Genomic DNA, 19727 nt, shown 5'->3' on the forward strand with positions numbered 1-19727 from the left:
TCTCGGAAAAAATCAATACTTTCGCGTCTGCACACAACTCACAATTTACGAGATATTGCACAAGGTCAGTTCCGCTCCCCAGTCAGATAAGAATAACATGAATACTTATGAGTAATTTCAAGTTAGAAATATGGTCGAGCATAAAAAGTCGTATGAAACTTGCCTATAATGGTAATTAAGACGCTCGTATGAAAATTATGAAACTCGCGCTCATTTCATAAACATATTCGCGTCTTAATTACTACCATTATAGGCTCGTTGCATAATGTACTATTATGCTCGACCATGCCGAAATGTAGTAATTATACACCTGGTAGCAGCCCTTTAATGGACCTCATTAAAGTACACCTATTCATTAAAGTTCAGGTGTTCCACCAATCAGAAAATACCATTGTAGCAATATGAAAGCGCAAGTATCGATTATTCTCGGATATGCAATCGAAAGACAACTAGACATTTGTTTCTAGGAAAAAATCAATACTTTCGCGTCTGCGCACATCTCACAATTTACGAGTTAGGCTATTGCACAAGGTCAGTTCCGCGCCTCAGCCAGATAAGAATAACATGAATACTTATGAATAATTTCAAGTTAGAAATATGGTCGAGCATAAAAAGTCGTATGAAACTTGACTATAATGGTAATTAAGACGCTTGTATGAAAATTATGAAACTTGCTTGCGCTCATTTCATAAACATACTCGCGTCTTAATTACTACCATTATAGGCTCGTTGCATAATGTACTATTTCATTGTAATATCAGGAAAAAAATTCATGCCATATATTTATCTTCACAAAATTAATATTTGTTTTTCTATAGGTTGTATTTTGTTTTTACTCATTTTAAATGCAATATTTGCTTTAATAATAATTTTCGTGTTAGTTGGAACAGATTCACGCAGCTACAGCACCGAAGGAGAGACGCGCTAAAAGACATCTTCCAACAAGAGATGAACAAATAAAGTCTCTACAAACAGAAAGCTTTGATATCCTCATCATAGGAGGTGGAGCTTCTGGATCAGGATGTGCCCTTGACGCTGTTACGAGAGGTACAGTGTAATGTGCATTGCACACTTCTGTAATAGTTGAACTTACAAGAAGTAGATGTATCCTTAGTAACCATACTTTGTTATATATATTTAATAAAACATAATTAATGAATATAGACAAATTTCCACACAGTTTACCTCGTCCTTGCATAGAAGAACACACACACTTTTGGACATGTTATTAGATACTCCAATTTAGATGTTGACGGTGGTTGACGTAACATTAATGTTTTATGAAACATTTTATTTGAAATCATGTCATCTTCCTGAATAATTTCCAAGAAAAAATTGAACCCGAGACCTCAGACCCCGGCTCTCTTATACCCACATATATCAAGTGGGTTGACAAGACGTCAGAGACCCAACATTGAGTGCACACTTTCTGTGTAACTTAAATTTGTGGTTTTGTGGAACAATAACGTGTATTATACAAATCTGTCTTTGATGTTGGGTCTCTGACATTGTCACCCCACTTGATGTACGTGAGTATAAAAGGGACTAATTGAGCTGGAGTCTGGTAGAGTTCCTGGGTAGCTCAGTCAGTAGAGCATTGGCGTGCTCAACCAAAGATCTCGGGTTCGATACTCGGCCTCGGAACAATTTTTCCTTTGAAATTATTCAAGTTAGCTTCACAGGGAGCTATATCATCTTCCTGGCAGGGAAATTGGGTTAAGTGGCTTGTTCCGCTTTCATACCATTTTTTTCAGATCTTTCCAATCTTCTATTTCCATCTGCTACTAAGTTACAATTTGTTTCGATAATCTTATGTATGCATTGGAGAGGGAAGAGAACTGGCCACTCTACCTCATTATCTCCTGGCCTAGTTGTATCATGAGTGATGCCTTATTGGTGTTAGTTATGAGGTTCAAACCTGTCTTCGGATAGTTGACTAAACAACAACAACCATCTTGAATTTTCCATTCTATTAATAATTTGAATTCTTTTATTTTTTCTGTAATTTTGAAGATGTTCTAATGTGGGAGTAACTTTCAAATTATCTCTACATTCTTTTTCTGTCCCGTAACATATTATATTATGTAATGTTACAATGGTTTCAATTACATGAGTTTTATGTATTTCAATACTCAATAGAATATAATTAGTTATACAATGTAGACTTATTTATAACTTAAAATTGTTTAAAATACATAAAACTCGTGAGTCATTATTACATATTACTACTTATTATTATAACACCAATTTGATGGTTTACTATAAGAGAAAACAAAAATTCCACTATATATTTAGATATCGTAAAAGCAAGTTGTATCTGATGATACCATAAAAGGTGAAAACGTGTATACATTATTTATATTCAACATCTATTAACAAATGAAGAGCTTGCAGGAAAAACGATGAATGTCACATTTCTATTAAGGATTACATAATAATCTAATTGAGTCTATAACTGGAAGATGTAGTGCTGTTTCTATAGAAAATAAAGGAAAGGATTACTGTATTCGTGGTGATAATTCTCCTTTTTACCATTTTTCATAAGAACAACTTTAAATTTCGCAGTAATCCATTGAATTAGATAATGACATCAACCTTAAGAAAACTGTGACATTCATCGTTTTTCCTGCAAACTCTTCAAATGTTAATATTAAATTGATAAATCACACACACACACACACACACACACACACACACACACACACACACTTCTTTACTTGAATTCTTAATTGATGAAAATTTCTTGTTACCATTGTTTTACTTCTAGGTTTGAAAACTGCTCTTGTAGAGATGGACGACTTTGCTTCAGGAACTAGTAGTCGTAGTACCAAACTAATTCATGGTGGTGTACGATATCTTCAGAAAGCCATAATGCAGTTTGACATTGACCAGTATCGTATGGTAAAGGAGGCCTTACATGAACGGGCAAATATGTTGAACGCTGCTCCACATCTGAATCATCCACTTCCTATTATGCTGCCAGTCTATACGTAAGTATATTTGTTATAGTTGATGAACTCTTGCATTATGGAGATTCCTTCAAGGTGAATACAGTGAAATTCCGATTTTATATTCTCTGAATTTACGTTTTCCTAGATTTTATGCTATTACTTTACAATCTGTATTTTGACGTACAACAAACTCTCGATTATTCGTGATTATCACCGGATGAAACAGCACAAATAAACGAAAAACACGAATAATCGAAAATGTATATTGATTTGTCACAATAATGGTGTAGGATAAGAAAATCATAAACATATAATATGTATTTCTTGTATTGCATACCTTTACTTGAACCTGGTAAACCAACTAGATGACGCACTGTAAACCTTCTAGTCCTAACCTTTTATGGAAGGAATTTGCTTTTCAGCACACATTACACCGGATACTGGAATTCCTTCCAAACGTTTCTGATGGAACCATCATAAGACTGCAGTATCCAAATTTTCGTATGTTAATTTTTTAATTGATTTACGCTTCAAAGGACCAGTTACACTGCCACAGTTCCGTGCAAATTCGATAAATTTTTCTTTATTTGTTTTAATGTCTCTAATAATCACTCGCTAGTTTCTTTACTGATTCACCTATCTATCAATTCTAACTTTTCTTTCAGTGTTAGAACCACTTTTTTACGTTCCTCAGCCATTGTATTGGTAGGTGCCACAAAGAACACAATACTGTTCACCTCACCACCTAATCACATCAGTTGAAATCTCAATACTGTACAGTAATAATCTATAATAACCACGATATCATTTATATTGTATTGTTTCTAATTACAGTACTAAATACATTACTGCATTGAAATTTCTGTACTTTACGTTGTCAGATTTAGCTTTAATAAGTTTTTCCAGTAAGATTTTATTTGTGAGTGCAAAAGTATTTTTGTAATTTTAAGCAAATTACATTTTCAGCATATACAATACAGTTTCTTGCAAATAACAAAATATCTGAGTTTTTAGTCTTTCACGGTGACTCTGATTGGAATTAGGCCGTTTCTCTTCATGTTCTTCATAGAACAATTTGAAAGTGATTTTTAGAAGTAAATTGTCGGTGAACCTTAAAAGTACTGTGGTTTCTAAAAATATATTTCTTTACGAGATATGATTATTGAACTTGTTTCTTTATTTGCAGATGGTGGCAGATTCCTTATTATTGGTTTGGTATTAAAATGTATGATTTAGTTGCTGGATCGAAGACTGTGAAAAGCTCATATGTTCTGTCAAAGAAAAATGCCTTAGAATTGTTCCCTATGTTGCAAGGAGACAAACTATGTGGTGCTATTGTTTATTATGACGGTTAGTATGATACTTTTGATGTTATTGAACTTGCATATTTTTTTTATACGAAAGTAATGCACAATAATTAAAAAAAAACCTTTAATAGGTAAACAAAAATAAAAAATACACAAATGAACTCACATCTTTTAGCTACTGTTCTACATAGGCTCGAAGTTTCTCGACACATTTCTTCCAACATGGTACCAGTTTCAGTATACCCTGTTCATAGAAGTCCGTTCGGTTGGAGTGCAGACAGTTGATTGCACTTCTGCATTGGTCGCAAAGCAATGGCCGACCAGGAACTTCTTCATGGGACCAAACAGATGAAAGTTCGATGGGACAAGGTCTGGACTGTATGGTGAATGCTGGAGCACTTACCAACCAAATGTGTTGATTTTCTCATGAACAGAAGCCGCAACATGGGGACGAGCATTGTCATGAAGAAGTTTGATATTGTCAGCATTAATGATACGACGTTTGTCACGAAGGGCACGATGTAACTTTACCAACGTGTGAATGTAGGCTACAGCATTCACAGTGGTCCCATGTTTAGCAAAGTCCACCAACAAAACACCATGCATATCCCAGAACACTGTCACAAGCACTTTCTTAGCAGATTGCGTCACTTTGAATTTTTTCTTTACTGGGGAAGCAGCATGTTTCCACTCCATTGAGGCCTCCTTTGTTTCAGGCGTATAGTGGTATGCCCAGGACTCATCACCAGTGACAATTCCTTTCAGAAAGTCATGTCCTTCGACAGCGTAACACTTTGAGTGGTCCAAGCATATCATTCGCTGGCCCTTATGGTCGTCTGTCAGGTTCTTAGGCACCCAGCGGGCACTAACTTTATGAAATTTCAATGTATCATGCACAATATCGTACAACGCACTGTATGAAATGTTGAACTGCTGAGATAAGGTTCGCAATTGGATCCGCCAGTCGTTCAAAATTGCTGCCTCAATGCCTGTGACATTCTGCTGGGTTGCAGCTGTTACTGGCCGCCTGGAATATGGCGAATCATAAAGGTTCTCATGGCCATCTGCGAAGAATGTGCACCACCTGGAGATGTTGCTATGGCCCATAGAGTCTTCCTCGTACACGCCACACATGTCCCTGTGAATTTCACTCGAATTATGCCCTTTAGCCCACAAAAATCGCACAACACTTCGCTGGTCTTCACAAGTTGACAACAGTAACATGCGCGTCATCTTTGTTGCGTAGTTCACACTTCTCTCGCTAGAGCTGCACATGCAAAACAAATTGTGTCTGTAGTGAAAACTTCAAACTATATCTTGGTGAAATGTCAACACCCCAGCTGTAATACCAACGCAGAAAAAAATTATTGTGCATTACTTTTTGATCCACCCTCATACACAGTAAACCTAGGGCTGGATGTAGGTATAGTTCCTCCCCTAGGAAGTGCTCAAATTTGCTGCCTCCAACTCCTACAAACAGTTTATGAGCAGTTATTATACCAGTCATGTTTAATTTAAATTAGTTTTAAATGAAATGTTACAATTAAGGAAACAGTAAATTACTGGAATCAAAATACATGCATCTTGTGAATTATAAAGATTTCCTTCACACTTTCTTCACAAGAGAAAGCATTGATGTCATCAAAGTCGATCTGACGAAGCACATCAGACTCGATGCAGACAAACATATTCAAACTTACTCATTGTTGAAACAAAATTGATTTGTGATAGGCAAGGTTTGATCTCTGTAATTTCTTCAAGATTTGTAGTGAACATTGTGACTGTCATTAATTTTTTCTATAAGTAATTTGGCTGTATCTGCCATTTTTAATCCATTATTCAAATAGTCGTCACTGAATACATTTTTAATTTTATAAAGAGGCGTTAAATAAAGAATTGCCACGTATATCTTAGTGTTCTGTGAATAAGGCACTTGATCCAATATTGCAAGTGTCTTAAAATCATATCATGTAATAAAAGTGTGCTAATTCCATTATAAAGATTTTTGTTATATATTCCTATTTGCTTAACATTTTGAATTCAATAAAAAAAAAAAAAAAAAAGAAGTAATCATACAGACACAACACATTTTTACATATTGTACAGGGTGAACCGTAAGTAATGTCATTAATTTCAGGACGTTATTCTTTGAAATACTTCAAACAAAAAAGTTTAATATAATTTTGCTCGATTTTGCTTCCCTTTCGAGATAAACTTTGTTTTATATGAAACATTTCATAACTTGTTTTGGGAATGCCATTGATTTAATTCTCAATATGCTCAATCAATTAAGAGAGCAGTGTATTATGATAATAAATGATTAAAAATAATTTTAGTTTTGTTCTTTAAAGGTACTGAAATTTGATCCGAACAAATGTAACATTTTAAAATTCCTTTGCAGAACGAAAACTTACATTTGTTCAAATCAAATTGGAAATTAATTCAGTAGCTTTCCCAAAATACGCTATGAAATGTTTCGTATAAAATATATATTTTTTTTTCTCGAAAAAGAAGCAAAAATGAGCAAAATTGTCTTAAACCTTTTTGTTTGTTTGTTTGTATGTATGTATGTATGTATGTATGTATGTATGTATGTATGTATTTATTCACACTGCAATGGGTGTATACCCGGTGGCAGTGGTAACTAATTACACTCAATAATGACAATAATAAACTTATTAATTAAAATACAATTAATAATAATACTAGTAATTAATACTAACAATAATTTATAATAATAATAATAATAATAATAATAATAATAATAATAATAATAGGGAATATCCTAAATTAAATGAAGCACGATCACTTAAAATAACATTTAAAATAAATCTAATTTGTATCTTAAACCTAAGTTCGAACTAAAACCCACAAGTATGATATGTTTATATCTGCACAAGTACCTTTCAACATTACACTCATTTCGCTGTCAACTCACTCACTGCATTGGAACTACGACACATTTCACTGATTCTATCTTGATTTCACTAACACTTCAAAAACATTTCACTGTTCAAATACTTTGCACTGCCACTATAAACTATAAAGCTTCACTGACAGGAACACGTTTCACTTACACAACACACTTCACTGACACAACATAATTCTTCACTGAAATATCTCAAAGAATATCCCCTTGAAATTAATGTCATTACTTTTGGTTCACTCTGAATATTAACATTACTGTATGCATTTTTCATTTTTTTTTAATTATTATTTCTTTTAATTTTAGGACAGATGGATGACGCCCGCATGTGCCTTTCTGTTGCTTTAACTGCAACTCGTCATGGAGCAACTGTAGCCAACCATGTTAAAGTTACGAAGCTATTGAAAGAAAAGGATGCTTCTGGAAAACCTGTACTTTGTGGAGCAAGTTTACGAGATGAAGTTACAGGAAAGGAATGGGATGTTCGAGCCAAGTGCATCATTAATGCCACAGGACCTATGACTGATACAATTCGCAAGATGGACAACCCAAAAGTCAAAGAAATTTGTTGCCCAAGCTCTGGAGTTCACATTGTTTTGCCAGGATACTATAGGTAAATAATATAGAAGTACCTAATTTGGTGATAACGAAGTTCTTTATATTGACATGATGAACGCTGCAAGCTTGTAATTTCCTGTATGAGGAGCAAACTTTCGAAACCTGACATGTCCATTATCAGAAAATGCTACAAATATGTGACTGTAATAAACGAAGATTTTCTATTGTGAAATTCTATATGAATTGATAGAAAAAAAATTTAATATTATACCACATTAAATATTTTGTATTTTGTTGATTGCAGATATGTAAATTTATGGCATCTGAAGTGTATTTTCTGAAAATGGACATGTTGTTGTTGTTGTAGTTATTGTTGTTATTATTATTATTATTATTATTATTATTATTATTATTATTATTATTATTATTATTATTATTATTATTACATAATTATTTTATTGGTGTTATGAAGATGAAAAGAATTGTCATTGTATTATATTATATATTAAGTATGTATTATATTGTCAATAAGGTGCTTAGGAAAATATTTGGGGCTAAGTGGGATGAAGTTACAGGAGAATGGAGAAAGTTACACAACACAAAACTGCACGCATTGTATTCTTCACCTGACATAATTAGGAACATTAAATCCAGATGTTTGAGATGGGCAGGGCATGTAGCACGTATGGGCGAATCCAGAAATGCATATAGAGTGTTAGTTGGGAGACCGGAGGGAAAAAAGACCTTTGGGGAGGCCGAGACGTAGATGGGAGGATAATATTAAAATGGATTTAAGGGAGGTGGTATATGATGATAGAGACTGGATTAATCTTGCACAGGATAGGGACCGATGGCGGGCTTATGTTAGGGCGGCAATGAACCTTCGGGTTCCTTAAAAGCCATTTGTAAGCAAGTATGTAAGTAAGTATTATATTGTCTTGTATTGTAGTATTGTATTGCTTTGAATTGTATTGTATTGTATTGTATTAATTATGTTATATTCACAGCATTGTAGTAATTTTCTATCATACTTATTGAGTGGAAGAGAAGGCCGAATGACCTTAACTCTGCCAGTTAAAATAAACCATTATTATTATTATTATTATTATTATTATTATTGTTATTATTATTATGTTAGGTTTTGAAAGTTTGCTTCTCATATATCAGCCTCTTCTCTCCTACTCCCCTCGATTTTCAGTCTGCATATTATATGCTGTAATAGGTGCTGACTTTTGATTTTAAAAATTGTTATCAGTTGACTTATGTATTTCTGCTCATGTGATACTCAGCTTCTTACTGCACTGACCTTTTTGTTTTTATCAATTTTTTACATGTTTTTGTTCATGTTTATGTTGGTAATCTCTCAGACAACACCATAATTATTAAACTCAATCTAAGGCTGCTACCGTACACCTTTAACACAAAGATGTCTTTGGTTTCAGTCACCAATAAACACAGCATGAATAAAATTACAAAATTTTAATGACATGATCCTATCCATGTTGAGATGAAGATTTGTTTCTGCATGTCCGTACATGGTTTTAAAATAAATCTCTGGGGCAAGAGGATGTGTTCGTCTCTCTACTCAAATGAGTGCGGGGGCGACAGCCCCTGCTGCCCCTTGGAGTCAGCACCTATGTAATAGCGAATTAAATTTGAGTTCATTGTTCTTTCAACTCAAATAGCATTAAAATACTGCCATATTATGACAGACATACGTGTATTTTATTTAGTTTATCACTGAAGTGGTTTATTAATATTATTATTAAGTAGGCCTAACACATTTCGTGTTTCACTTTGTTTAGTCCTGACCAAATGGGTCTTCTTGATCCTGCTACTTCAGATGGCAGAGTAATCTTCTTCTTACCGTGGCTGAAACATACCATTGCTGGAACGACAGACCTGCCTTGTGAAGTCACACATAACCCAAAACCCACAGAAGATGAAATTATGTTCATTCTTGAAGAAGTGAAGAATTACTTGAATCCAGATGTTGAAGGTGAGTTGAATGTGCAGGTACTTACTTAAAGATCTTTTTGCAGTGATAATTTGGATGGCCAAAAAAAGAACTGCCAAGCTATTGATATCACTATTATAATTGTCTCACTGTCACACTCAACTTGCTGTTGTCTTAAGGGGGATGGTCATTTTTTGGTGAAAAATGAGTAAATTTAAAAAAAAAATCTTTAAAATACTTTGTGATGTGTGTGGAATGCATAGCATAACATTTTGTGGATATTTGTGCCCTTATCGGATGTTGAGTCGCCATTTTTAAACTTCCTGCGTTATGGATTTTTAAATCACTCGCCCACTTTTATTGTTGTTTCCGGTAAATTAAATTATATAAAAAATTTTTTTTTTATTTCTTTAAAATACCCTTTCATATGTGTGGAATGCATTTTGTGGGTATTTGTGCCCTTATCGGATGTTGAGACGTCATTTTTAAACATCCTGCACTATGGATTTTTAAATCACAAGCCCGCTTTCATCGGTTTCTGGTAACTTCATTTTTTTTTTTTTTTTTTTTTTTTTTTGCTACATTGCCAGACAAAAATGGATATAATTTCTGAACTATTAAAGATACATGCATGAAATTTAGAACACACATTCTTTAGACTATTAGGAAACTTTTCTCTGTAACAGAATTTTGTTAATTGATTTCATTTTAAAAATACGTCCATTTGTTTTGCAAGAAAGGAAATCAGAAAATTGTTATTAAATTTTAATTGTTTATTTTACAAACGTAGGGACTAATATCAAAATTCTGTTACAGACAGTTTGTAGAGCATGCTTTTGCAAATACATTGCAAATAACTATTTGAATCTATCTTTAAAAACAGTTTAGATATATCGGTTTTAGTACAATCCTGCATTGGGTATATTTTTTTCAAATTTGGAACCCTAAATAATTTTTTTTTTTTTTTTCAAAATATTTTTATTTGGTTGAGTTGCCACAGCTATAAGCTCTCCACATACAAAAAATTAATATTTTACACCAAATAGGAAAAAAGTTTAAAAAAATACCATCCTCTCCACTTAAGTTTCTAATATTTCATAAAGGATTTCTTTCTTGTCTTCTCCCTTCTTTTTCTCCTCAACTGATTTTCCGCTATATTCTTTTTTCCTGCTCCTTCTTCTTCTTCTTCTTCTTCTTCTTCTCCTCCTCCTCCCCCTCCCCCTCCCCCCTCTCCTATTGAATTCTGTTCATTAATATCAAAATAATTGACCCAGCTCCAGAATTCCCTAGGACAGTTTTCAACTATCAATTTTATTTTTTTTTATTGTTATTACAATGAAGAAAACTACAGAAATACATATTAAATATAATAGAAACAACTTATTATATACAATGTGAAGCATAAGGAATATCATTAATTTCAGGAAGTTATTCTTTGAGATATTTCAAACCAAAAAGTTTAATGCATTTTTGCTCGTTTTTGCTTCCTTTTGGAGATAAAAATTGTTCTATATTAAACATTTCATTGTACATTTTGGAAAGTTATCGATTTAATTTCCAATATACTCTGTGAATTTAAGAGACCAGTGTATTATGATAATAAGTGATTGAAAGAATTTTAGTTTTGTCCTTTAAATGTGCAGAAATTTGATCCAGATGAATGTAACTTTTCGTTGTGCAAAGAAATTTTACATTGTAACATTTGTTCGGATCAAATTTCTCCACATTTAAAGAACAAAACTAAAGTTCTTTCAATCATTCATTATCATAATACACTACACTGCTCTCTTAAATTCACTGAGCATATTGGAAATTAAGTCAATGGCTTTCCCAAAACACACTATGAAATGTTTCATATAAAGGATTTTTATCTCCAAAAGGAAGCAAAAACGAGCAAAATTGCATTAAACTTTTTTGTTTGAAATATCTTAAAGAATAACCCTCTGAAATTAATGACATTACTTATGGTCCACTCTGTATAATATGATATAATTATGTTATATAATTCTGTATTATCAAGCTTCTTCTCTACAACATACCTTGCACTGATTCATTATGTTTGTTATAGTAAGAAGAGGAGATGTACTGTCAGCGTGGAGTGGTATCCGACCACTTGTATCAGATCCTAACAAAGAAGACACTCAGTCCCTAGCTAGAAATCATATTGTTCATGTGAGTGAAAGCAAATTGGTAACAATAGCTGGAGGCAAGTGGACAACTTTCAGAGCAATGGCAGAGCATACAGTGGATGCTGCTATTAAAGGTACATATACTGTAGCAAATAAGTTTGTTTTAGTTGGTATGCTCTGTTAATTATGAGAATTTATTTCTTCCTAGATTATTATTTGTTTTCATTTCGCATGTTAGATGTTTATTGCTATTATTTATAAAAATGCTACTGTATGTAACTGAAATGAGAACATTAATTTGAGTTCTCGTTAATGGAACTTTGTATTTGTGCTATGAAAATTAAATTAAGATTTCACTCATTTCTCCAAACTTCATATGTGGAGTGTATCATATCAGATGTTATTGAATAATAGGATAAGAGTAGAACATCGATAGACATTTTTTTCATTAAACAGTACATTTCTGATTATAGGATGAGAGTAGAATACCGATACAGACTTTTTTTTTTCATTAAGCAGTGCATTTCTGCTGATTATACATCATTTTAACACTAGAGTTCTTTAATATCTCACAACATGACAGTGACTAAAGGTTGAAGTAGTTTCTGAACCATATTACTCCTACGTAGGCTAGTTACTGGTAGACCTATTTGTTAAAGATGTGGGCATAATGTATGTTAATAGATAATTGACTGTGTTAACACAGTTTTTACTTTCCCTCAAAATTTCTTTACGTACTAATGGTATCCTCATGTTTCATGGTACAGTGTGCTTCAGTGGCTGACCATGACATATCTTTGAAAAATATTGGAATGCAAGAGGTCAAATGACTTTATGGGCTATTCCATATGAAATCGATCAGTAAAAAATCTCGCATTTTTTTTATACTCCAATTTTTTCCCTATTTATACAAGGTGCTGAGGAGAGTGCATTTTCAAAAATATACTATCGAAAGTCAAACAGTTTTCGTATTGTTGAGCGACAAATTTAGCATATTTTATAAAAACAAGCCTCTTTCAGCGCTCATAACTCTGGAAACATTTACTGCAGAACATTGAACGGGAGCTCATTTTGAAGCTGACATTTGGTAGGTTATGTTAAGAAGTAATCCTTATTTTTATTGTACACAGAGAGACAGATAATCTGATTTTACTTACTTTTAGGCTTTTTGCCAATTTGCAAAAATGTAAAAAAATATTGAGAAAAAAACCTTGCATTATTAAGAGGGATTCGGCATTGTTTGCTTAGTGGCTCGGCAATAAGTTTCGAGGGTATTAAATAGATTATTTTCACACGCCTAGACTTGAACGGCGCAGTACCGCACGCACTAGCCGAGAGCTGAAGATACACGAGCATTGGGCGTCATTTTACTCCTGTGTTTATGAAAACTTGTGATAAAGCTAGCCCAGCTATGCGCTACTAGATGAAACATCACGTGTTTGTCTCCTGGCCTTGCTTGTCTCGGCTAAGTCCCGTCTCACAGTCAGCTGGTTAGTTCACGCACGTACTATTTATTTTCTTTATTTGATATTTTCAATACTTTCTTATCAACATACCATCAGTAAAAAAATCTGTGTTTATTTGTACTTTCAATGCAGAATCTAACTATATATTTTTAAAATATTTTTTCATAGACAAAGGCGTCTTAATGAGGAAAAATCTAAATTTCTCCATTTCCATAAAAAGTAAGAAAATCTGTTTATATGTCAATATAAACTTTAATTTCTCAGCATGAAAATAAACCATGATTTTGATCATTGGGTGAAAGGGTTTCGGAGCTACAACAGTTTATAAAGTTGCTAATTTTATGAAAATACGATAAATTTAAATATATTTAACTTAAACACTATGAAGTTCTGATGCCTCAAACTTTGCACAAAGCATTGTATCACAGTTCTCTACATACAAAAAAAAGTTTCATTGTATTTAGAAATTGTAAGGTCAATTTTCTCTACATTTCGGTCGATTTGAGATGGAATAGCTCTTATTGTCAAATGCCTGGCATTAGAAAACAACATTTTTTGTGGCATCAGAATACTTCATTATATGCTAAATATAATAAAAGAGCAACAGTTTAATATCATTCAATAACAGAGTTGTGACTTTTGTAGCTGTACTGTAGATATTGTTATAACAAAACAAATATCTTCACTTCTGCACATCTTTTTTTTTTTTTTTTTCCAGCATGTGACTTGAAACCTAAATACGAAAAATGCCAAACTGATGGTCTTCGGGTGGAAGGCGCACACAACTGGACTCCTACGATGTACATTCGCCTGGTGCAGGATGCAGGCTTGGAATGTGAAGTAGCCCAGCACCTCGCCCAGTCATATGGAGACAGAGCTTTCAATGTAGCCAAGCTGGCTTCACTTACAGGGAAGCGTTGGCCTATTATTGGCAAGAAAATTCATCCTGAATTTCCCTACATTGATGCAGAGGTATGTCTGTTTTCCTTCATTTTAGTCCCTCACTAATTCTTATTTCTCTTCTCTTAAATACCTAGGAATAACATTTAGCAGCGATCTCGGCTGGGGGGAACATGTTACTGACACAGTGGGAAAGGCATGGAGGGCGTTACACTTTGTGATGAGGGTAATAAGGAAAGGCTCTGATAAATCCAAAGAGATTGCATATAAATCACTAGTTCGTCCAGTAATGGACTATGGTGCTGCATGTTGGGATCCTTACACATTAGAACATATTAAGACACTGGAAAAGATTAAAAAACGGGCTCTCAAGTGTTGTCGTAATAATTCACCATTAAAATGGGACACACTCACGGACCGGAGAACGCGAATTCGATTATGTGCAATGTTCAAAACATACAGAGGTGAGCCTGCCTGGAGAGAAATAAAAAAAAAAGGTTGCAGCCGCCAAATTACTCTTCAAGGAACGACCACTCATATAAATTGAGGGAAAGAAGACAGAGGACGGACACTGGAAAGTTTTCTTTTCTCAATCGTATTATCAGGGACTGGAATGCTTTACCTGCAGACTTACTAAAGGCTTTACCAATAACCAAAAATGTATTTAAAAATAGGCTTAAGGACTTTACTAATAGACGGTAGTATATTATACACACTACTTAAAGGGTGTAATTGATATCTTGTTATTTGAAGTGTTCTATCAGTGAGGAAGTGTGTTGTATCAGTGAAGTGTGTAGTGTCAGTGAAGTGTGTTGGTGTCAGTGAAGTGGCTGTGCAAAGTATTTGAACAGTGAAATGGTTAGAAGTGTTAGTGAAATCAGGTGGAATCAGTGCAGTGAGTGAGTTGGCAGCGAAATAAGTGTAGTGCCGAAAGGTACTTGTGCAGGTACGAACCTGTCACACTCGTGGGTCTTAGTTCGAACTTACGGTTAAGATACAAATTAGATTTACTTTATGTGTTATTTTAGGTGACCATGCTTCATTTAATTTAGGATGCTCCTAGTTATTATTATTATTATTATTATTATTATTATTATTATTATTATTATTATTATTATTATTTTACTATTATTATTATTATTATTATTATTAATTATTAATTATTATTTTTTATTAGTTGTGTTTATTCTTGTCATTATTGAGTGTAATTAGTTACCACTGCCACCGGGTATACACTCATTTGTAGTGTGAATAAATACATACCATAAAAAATTTGACCCCTATAGCTTAGTCAGTTATCAAGAGAGAGTGTTTTTCTGCCTCGTTCTGAACTGCCAATATCTCTTAATTCTTTAGACGAGTATAGTGTAAAGAACTGATGGGAGTCATGAGATTATTTACAAAATAAAACAAAAAAAGGCCTTATTTAACATAAATTTATGTTTCATTTAGCTCTCTCTCTCTCTCAATGCGTTTCAGGTTGGTAATACAAATTTATGATATACTTATATTTTGTCTCTGCTTTCAGATTAGGTATGCTGTGAAGGAATATGCATGCACTGCTATTGATGTAATAGCAAGGAGATTGCGTTTGGCTTTCCTTAATAATCAGGCTGCACAAGAATCACTTCCAATGATAATCGACATTCTGGCTGAAGAGCTGAAGTGGAGTAGCGATATGAAGAAGGTACAAATTAACATTTTGTACTGTTGAGGCATTAGTTCATGTGACATTAAAGGAGGGAAAGAGTGATTGCTGTTAAATTTGATTTTATTATTACTATTATTTTTTATAATTATTGTTGTTATTGTTATTATCCATGTATTGTGGGTTCCTATCACCACGGCATGGCACGTACTCAGGTTGCGGATCGAGGAGACGGCCTCCAGATATGGAGGGTAGCTGTGAATATATTGAATAAGCAGTCGCGGACAGCAGATGGGGTGTGGTCCTCCAGCTTGGGGGTTGGGCGAAGGGCTAACAACCCATCACCGTAAAAAAACAGCTTGTTACGAATCCTTCAGATAAGCCTCGGAATGGGACTGATTCTCTGGCACGACCACAGGAAATGGAAATGTAAAAATTGGAAATTTATCTTCTGAAGAGGTGGAGAAGTTCAGATATCTTGGAACAACAGTAACAAATATAAATGATACTCGGGAGGAAATTAAACACAGAATAAATATGAGAAATGCCTGTTATTATTCGGTTAAGAAGCTTTTATCATCCAGTCTGCTGTCAAAAAATCTGACAGAATTTATAAAACAGTTATATTACCGGTTGTTCTTTATGGTTGTGAAACTTGGACTCTCACTTTGAGAGAGGAACATAGGTTAAGGGTGTTTGAGAATAAGGTGGTTAGGAAAATATTTGGGGCTAAGAGGGATGAAGTTACAGGAGAATGGAGAAAGTTACACAACACAGAGCTGCACGCATTGTAGTCTTCACCTGACATAATTAGGAACATAAAATCCAGATGTTTGAGATGGGCAGGGCATGTAGCACATATGGGCGAATCCAGAAATGCATATAGAGTGTTAGTTGGGAGGGAAAAAGACCTTTGGGGAGGCCAACGTAGATGGGAAAATAATATTAAAATGGATTTGAGGGAGGTGGGATATGATGGTAGAGACTGGATTAATCTTGCTCAGGATAGGGACCAATGGCAGGCTTATGTGAGGATGGTAATGAACCTCCGGGTTCCTTAGAAGCCAGTAAGTAAGTATTGTTATTATTGTTGTTGATATCATTATTATTATTATTATTATTATTGTTGTTGTTGTTGTTGTTGTTGTTGTTGTTGTTGTTCTCAATATGTTGAAGATGGGAAGTATTTCTTGTAGATTATAGGGAAAGATCTTCGTTGTATTGTTCGTTTGCCAAACATTTATCATTGCAGCTTCTGGTTTATTAATGTGACTCATTTCGTGTACTAGTACCTTATTTCAAACTTAACAGTTATAGTGCATTTTAGTATGAATTGGAAAGAAAGAAGGCTATCCACTAATCTTTATATGAAACGAGTCAAAGACAGGGTAGGAGAAGAAATGTCAAAAGGAAGTGAAATAGGGAGAGGAGTACGTCAAGGATGCACTTTATCACCTACCCTGTTCAACATCTACTTGGAGGATTTAGTGAAGAACTATTTTCAGAACATGGAGGAGTGATAGTCGGAGGAAGAAGAATAAAGTGCATAAGATTTGCTGATGATATGGAGTTGTTAGCAGAAGAGGAGACTATATTAAGGGATGTGCTACTGGAGCTAAATGACAGCTGTGAGCAGTATGGGATGAAGACAAATGCAAACAAGACGAAGACTATAGTTATAGGAAGAAAAATAAAGAAGGTAAACGTGCAAATATTAAATGAGGCAGTAGAGCAAGTGAACAGCTTCAAATACTTGGTGTGTACTATAAACAGTAATATGAGCTGCTGCCAGGAAGTCAAAATGAGAATAGCAATGGCCAAGGAAGCTTTTAATAGAAAAAAAGAACATCATCTGCGGACCTCTGGAAAAAGAACTAAGAAAGAGACTAATGAAGTGCTTTGTGTGGAGTGTGGCATTGTATGGGGCAGAAACATGGACATTACGACGAAGTGAAGAGAAGCATTTGAAATGTGGATATGGAGAAAAATGGAACATGTAATGTGGACAGACAGAATAAGAAATGAAGCTATGTTGGAAAGAGTGAGTGCAGAAAGAATGATGCTGAAACTGGTCAGGAAGAGGAAAAGAAATTGGCTGGGTCACTGACTGAAAAGGAACTGTCTATTGAAGGATGCTCATATTGCCAGTTGCATGTAATTGAACTGACAGTTTATTTTCTTTACAGTTCTATGTTTGTCTTTTGTTTATTTATGCCTCAATAAAATAAGTTAATAGTACATTATGCAACGAGCTTATAATGGTAGTAATTATGACGCGAGTATGTTTATGAAATGAGCGTCTTAATTACCATTATAGAAAAGTTTCATACGACTTTTTATGCTCGACCATATTTCTAACTTGAAATTATTCATAAGTATTCATGTTATTCTTATCTGACTGGGGAGCGGAACTGACCTTGTGCAATATCTCGTAAATTGTGAGATGTGCGCAGACGCGAAAGTATTGATTTTTTCCGAGAAACAAATGTCATTGACCTTGATATAATCTAGAGAGTAAAATAAACATTAATCTTGATATAACCTTGAAATTGATTTAGACATTGAAAAACGAGATGACAAATTGAATTTATTTGAATATTATTTACAATTAACGCTAATTATTATAGTAACAGAACATAACCTTCTGTGACAGTATTGGATTTCCAGCCTCCGTGACGTTTCGCTAGTTGTCTTTCGATTGCATATCTGAGAATAATCGATACTTGCGATTTCATATTGCTACAATGGTGTTTTCTGATTGATGGAACACCTGAACTTTAATGAATAGGTGTACTTTAATGAGGTCCATTAAAGGGCTGCTACCAGGTGTATAATTACTACATTTCGGCATGGTCGAGCATAAAAGTAATTTTTGTTTAATATTTTATTATATATGGTTGAAGTAGTCGCAGGGTTTCCTTATTCAAACTCAATATGGAATATGAAAAAGCTCTTAAGGTCTGTTTGGTTCCAAACTTTTGTTATGTATATAATTCTTAAAGTCTGTACTTCATACCTGATCTTTGGTCAATTTCTGTATTATTTTCTCAACAGTGAAATCGCGGACAGTATCTTACTATTGGTATCATCGTAGATAGTATCATGCTGTTAGAACTTGATGTAAATTGCTGAAGGTACCATAATAAAATGTCTGCTCTTTTACATACAGAAACAATTCGAAGAAGCGCAGTCTTTTCTACAGTTTGAGATGGGTCAAATGGTGAATAGAGCTTCGAAAGACAAGATTCCAATCAATCTGTCAAAAGATGAAATCCAGTCTTATATCAAGAGATTCCAGATCATCGACAAGGACCGGAAAGGCTATGTCTCTATCACAGATATTAGACGTAGCTTACAGGTATGCTTATATATTCACTCTCTTAAGCTTTTAAGTCTTTTGAAATTGAGTCCATTTTAGAAGAAAAATTCTCACACCATTTCTTTCAGAAGAGGAAAAAACGGTTCTGAAAGGAAATGTTATTTTGAAGCTACCATTTTGTTGTGGCATTCTTGCTATATATTCAGCATGTATGTTGTCTGGGCCTAGTTGTTGTCTTCAACACATTTATTGCTATGTTAAGCTTAGACTGAAAATGTTATCAGAAATTATATTTCAGAATTATCTGTTATGGTTAACATTGGTTATTATGGTCTGTCCAAAACAACTTCCGACCTGACAAATGGCGCCTTTAGCATGTTACCATGGCTACCATTCAAATCAACCAATCACGAGAGACCCGTAACCATGGTAACGGGACGATGTTGCCGTGTCTATGTTTACATGTAGCATGTGAATACCACGGCTTAGTGGTAAATACAGTGGTTAGCGTATGCTTTGTGTGAATTAAAAATATTATTTAGTTGTCTTATTGTTTTAGTGTATCG

At 34.1% G+C, this 19727-nt stretch overlaps 1 protein-coding gene across 3 annotated transcripts in view; it reads left to right on the plus strand.

Moving 5' to 3' along the window:
- Gpo1 (glycerophosphate oxidase 1) overlaps positions 1-19727 on the plus strand; it is a 41708-nt gene that overhangs the window by 12223 nt on the left and 9758 nt on the right. For all 3 annotated transcript variants that reach the window (XM_069842302.1, XM_069842303.1, XM_069842304.1), the window contains exons 3-11: positions 882-1047; positions 2768-2990; positions 4138-4301; positions 7491-7797; positions 9548-9741; positions 11768-11962; positions 14013-14266; positions 15723-15881; positions 19012-19200. In XM_069842302.1, the coding sequence (XP_069698403.1) occupies positions 882-1047; positions 2768-2990; positions 4138-4301; positions 7491-7797; positions 9548-9741; positions 11768-11962; positions 14013-14266; positions 15723-15881; positions 19012-19200 (1851 nt within the window). The remainder of the gene's footprint in view (positions 1-881; positions 1048-2767; positions 2991-4137; positions 4302-7490; positions 7798-9547; positions 9742-11767; positions 11963-14012; positions 14267-15722; positions 15882-19011; positions 19201-19727) is intronic.

The sequence above is a fragment of the Periplaneta americana genome, chromosome 12 (assembly GCF_040183065.1).
Source record: "Periplaneta americana isolate PAMFEO1 chromosome 12, P.americana_PAMFEO1_priV1, whole genome shotgun sequence".
In the NCBI taxonomy this organism is placed as follows: domain Eukaryota; kingdom Metazoa; phylum Arthropoda; class Insecta; order Blattodea; family Blattidae; genus Periplaneta; species Periplaneta americana.